Below are 4701 nucleotides of genomic sequence, written 5' to 3' on the forward strand. Positions count from 1 at the left end.
GGTAGGCCATGGATCCATGAAGCTGGGCCGTGACATCCACCTTGCATCAAAAGCTGAAGTTTGTCAGAAATGGGAAATTGATCACTGTGAGTGGAGAGGAAGCCTTGTTGGTTAGTCATTTGTCAGCTTTTTCCTTTATTGGTGCTGATGAAACAGAAGGAACCTCTTTCCAAGGCCTGACTTTAGAGGGTAAAAAGCCAGAGAAAAATGAAGTATCTTTTGCTACTTGGAAGAGCGCACAGAAAGTGGTGCAGGAAGGAACAGGTGTAGGATGGGGAAAAGTTGTGCAGTTGCTGGGAGAGTAAAAACCGTGAAGGACTGGGATTTGCTTCCTCTGCAGGATCCGCAACGAACAGTGTTGGATCAAGCTCCATTACTAGCACCTTTTGTAGCGCCGGATTCATCAACAACTCGCCAGAAGCCAATGCTGTCTTGGAAGATGTTCCTGAAGAGATAGTGCTTGCATTTGTCACACCTGGAAAACTTGTTCGCAACTGGGACGCGGTTGACATCCCTTCAGTGGTTCATGCATCAAAGTAATGTGTCTTTGTTTTTCTGTTTGTTTGTTTTTCAAAAAAAAAAAGATCCTTTCGTCTTGCCCAGGACGAAAGCGCAATTATGTAGGGCTGTTTTGTTTCAAGCACTACTCTTGTTAATGGAAAATGTGATTTATCCCGATGTCTATGCTTATTGCTCTTTCTGGAAAATGGTAACACAAAAAACCCAAAATATTTTATTTTTGTTTTCTGATTTCAAGTAAAGTCTGCATTGTTCACTCATTTTCTAAAGTCAATCATCAATCATATGCAGACTAAGCATTTATGAGCCCGTTGAACATAATAACCCTGCACTCTCTCCCAACTTCGAATCTCCTGTCTACGAGGCTGAAGAGGAGGAGGATGATGAAATCCCGGAGGAACTTGCTCGGTTATTGGAATATGAAAAGAAAACCATCGGCCTCATGAGGAGTTAGTAGAGGTGATTAACTTGGGAACCGAGGAAGATAAGAAGGAAGTCAAGATTGGGGCATCGCTTGAGGCAACTGTCAAACGAAGGGTGATTGAATTACTCAAAGAATATGCCGATGTGTTCGCATGGTCGTACCAGGATATGCCCGGCTTGGATCCCCGTATTGTGGAGCACCGTTTGCCTTTGAAGCCCGAATGCCCACCGGTCAAGCAGAAACTGAGAAGAACTCACCCTGATATGGCTCTCAAGATCAAAGAGGAAGTACAGAAGCAGATCGATGCAGGTTTTCTTGTCACATCAGAGTATCCTCCATGGTTAGCCAACATAGTGCCTGTTCCAAAGAGGGACGGCAAAGTCAGGATGTGCGTTGACTACCGGGATTTGAACAAGGCTAGTCCGAAAGATGACTTTCCTCTACCTCACATCGATGTATTGGTTGACAGCGCTGCAAAGGCCAAGGTCTTCTCCTTCATGGACGGTTTCTCTGGGTACAATCAGATCAAGATGGCAGTTGAGGACAGAGAAAAGACATCTTTCATCACGCCTTGGGGCACCTTTTGTTACAGGGTAATGCCTTTTGGGTTGATAAATGCAGGTGCCACTTACCAAAGAGGCATGACCACTCTCTTTCATGACATGATGCACAAAGAGATAGAAGTGTACGTGGATGATATGATTGTCAAGTCAGGCACTGAAGAAGAACATGTCGAGTACTTGCTGAAGATGTTTCAACGGCTGAGAAAGTACCAACTTCGACTGAATCCCAACAAATGTACCTTTGGTGTTAGATCTGGAAAACTCTTGGGTTTCATTGTCAGTCAGAAAGGTATTGAAGTAGATCCTGACAAGGTCAAGGCTATTAGAGAAATGCCGGTTCCACAAACAGAGAAACAAGTGAGAGGTTTTCTTGGGCGTCTAAATTACATTTCTCGTTTCATCTCGCACATGACAGCCACTTGCGGACCTATATTCAAGTTGCTTCGAAAAGATCAAGGGGTTGTTTGGACCAAAGATTGTCAAAAGGCTTTTGATAGTATCAAGAATTATCTGCTAGAACCTCCAATTCTTATACCGCCAGTCGAAGGAAGGCCTCTGATTATGTACTTGACTGTGTTAGAAGATTCTATGGGCTGTGTGCTCGGACAACAGGATGAGACCGGAAGGAAAGAACATGCCATCTACTACTTGAGCAAGAAGTTTACCGATTGTGAGTCCAGGTACTCCCTACTTGAGAAAACTTGTTGTGCACTAGCTTGGGCTGCCAAGCGTCTTCGTCACTACATGATTAACCACACCACCTGGCTAATATCCAAAATGGACCCGATCAAGTATATCTTTGAGAAACCCGCTCTGACAGGAAGAATTGCTCGTTGGCAGATGTTGTTATCCGAGTATGATATCGAATATCACACCCAGAAGGCAATTAAGGGGAGTGTTCTTGCTGATCATTTGGCTCACCAACCAATTGAGGACTATCAACCCATCAAGTTTGACTTTCCTGATGAAGAGATTATGTACTTGAAGATGAAGGATTGTGATGAACCATTACTTGGAGAAGGTCCAGATCCCGAGTCTAGATGGGGTTTGATTTTTGATGGAGCCGTGAATGTCTTTGGCAATGGAATTGGGGCAGTTATCATCACTCCTGAAGGTAATCATCTCCCTTTCGCTGCAAGGTTACAGTTCGATTGCACCAACAATGTGGCAGAGTATGAAGCATGTATCCTGGGCATTGAAAAAGCCATTGACTTGAAAATCAAGAACCTTGACATTTACGGGGATTCAGCTCTCGTAATCAACCAAATCAAAGGAGAATGGGAAACTCGCCACCCCGGCTTGATTCCATACAAAGATTATGCAAGGCGTTTGCTAACCTTCTTCAACAAAGTGGAGCTTCACCACATCCCTCGTGATGAGAACCAGATGGCAGATGCGTTAGCAACTTTATCCTCTATGTACGAAGTGAGTCACCGGAATAATTTGCCAACAATCAGAATTCAGCGCCTCGAGAGGCCCGCTCACGTGTTTGCAGTCGAAGAGGTTGTTGACGATAAACCCTGGTTCCATGATATCAAGTGTTTCCTTCAAAGCCAGGAATATCCACCTGGAGCATCCAACAAAGACAGGAGAACTTTGAGAAGATTGTCTGGTAATTTCTTCCTAAATGGGGATGTTTTGTACAAAAGAAACTTTGACATGGTACTACTCAGGTGTGTAGATAAGCAAGAAGCAGAATCTTTGATGCACGAGGTACATGAAGGCTCCTTTGGAACTCACTCCAATGGACATGCAATGGCAAGGAAGTTGTTGAGAGCCGGTTACTACTGGATGTCGATGGAGACAGATTGTTGCAAGCACGCTAGGAAGTGCCACAAATGCCAGATTTATGCTGACAGAATTCATGTACCACCAACTACACTTAATGTTCTTTCTTCTCCATGGCCTTTCTCTATGTGGGGCATCGATATGATTGGTAGAATCGAACCGAAGGCTTCAAACGGGCATCGTTTCATTCTAGTGGCTATTGATTACTTCACCAAGTGGGTTGAAGCAGCATCTTATGCAAATGTGACTAAGCAAGTTGTGGTCCGCTTTATCAAGAATCAGATCATCTGCCGTTATGGTGTGCCCAACAGAATCATTACAGATAATGGAACGAACTTGAATAACAAGATGATGAAAGATTTGTGTGAAGAGTTCAAGATTGAGCATCACAATTCCTCTCCTTACAGACCTCAGATGAATGGCGCAGTTGAAGCTGCAAACAAGAATATCAAGAAGATAGTGCAGAAGATGGTGGTCACATACAAAGACTGGCATGAGATGCTACCGTATGCTTTGCATGGGTATCGTACTTCAGTGCGTACTTCAACAGGGGCAACCCCCTTCTCTTTGGTGTATGGTATGGAAGCAGTACTCCCTGTGGAGGTTGAGATTCCATCGATGAGAGTTCTAATGGAGGCCCAGTTATCAGAAGCTGAATGGTGCCAAAGCAGATATGATCAGTTGAATCTAATTGAAGAAAAACGCATGAAAGCCTTATGCCACGGACAACTTTATCAACAGAGGATGAAGCAGGCTTTCGACAAGAAGGTTCGTCCTCGTGTGTTTCAAGAAGGAGATCTTGTTCTCAAGAAGGTTTTATCTTTCCAACCCGACTCTAGGGGCAAGTGGACGCCTAATTACGAAGGCCCATATGTCGTCAAGAGAACTTTCTCTGGTGGTGCACTGACTCTTACAACTATGGATGGGGATGAGCTCCCTCGTCCCGTGAATGTGGATGCAGTCAAGAAATACTTTGTCTAAAAATAAAAGAACAGCTCGGTAAGTCGAAAACCCGAAAGGGCGGCTTAGGCAAAAATGAGCGTCTCGGTGGGTCGAAAACCCGAAAGGGCGGCCCAGGCAAAAATTAGAGACATCAAACAAAAAAATAATTAGCCTGATAGGTCGAAAACCCGAAAGGGCGATCTATGCAAAAGTTAAAGATCAAAAGACAAAGTAACTGCATCGAGATGATCTTTGTTCATTTGGGGCACAATGGAATGTCAGGGAGACCCTGAATCTGAAGCATCCAAACAGTGGAATTCAAGGTTGTCAGAGGGAACAACGGTTATTGTGTTCAATGAACCTTCAACTTATATTTACCATTTTCCAAAACTTTGTAAGATCAGTGGAGCCATGCCATTGGCAGGTCATCACTCTTTCAAATAAATTTGAGCCTGTTGCCTTTCA

General features: G+C 44.0%; 1 protein-coding gene across 1 annotated transcript; it reads left to right on the top strand.

Annotated features, from left to right (window-relative positions):
* Positions 1-826: 826 nt before the first annotated feature.
* LOC114379664 lies at positions 827-4487 on the top strand. Its single transcript, XM_028338355.1, has one exon. The coding sequence runs from the start codon at positions 1111-1113 to the stop codon at positions 4273-4275; it is 3165 nt and encodes a 1054-aa protein (XP_028194156.1). The 5' UTR covers positions 827-1110; the 3' UTR covers positions 4276-4487.
* Positions 4488-4701: the final 214 nt, after the last annotated feature.

The sequence above is a fragment of the Glycine soja genome, chromosome 12 (assembly GCF_004193775.1).
Source record: "Glycine soja cultivar W05 chromosome 12, ASM419377v2, whole genome shotgun sequence".
Lineage (NCBI taxonomy): Eukaryota > Viridiplantae > Streptophyta > Magnoliopsida > Fabales > Fabaceae > Glycine > Glycine soja.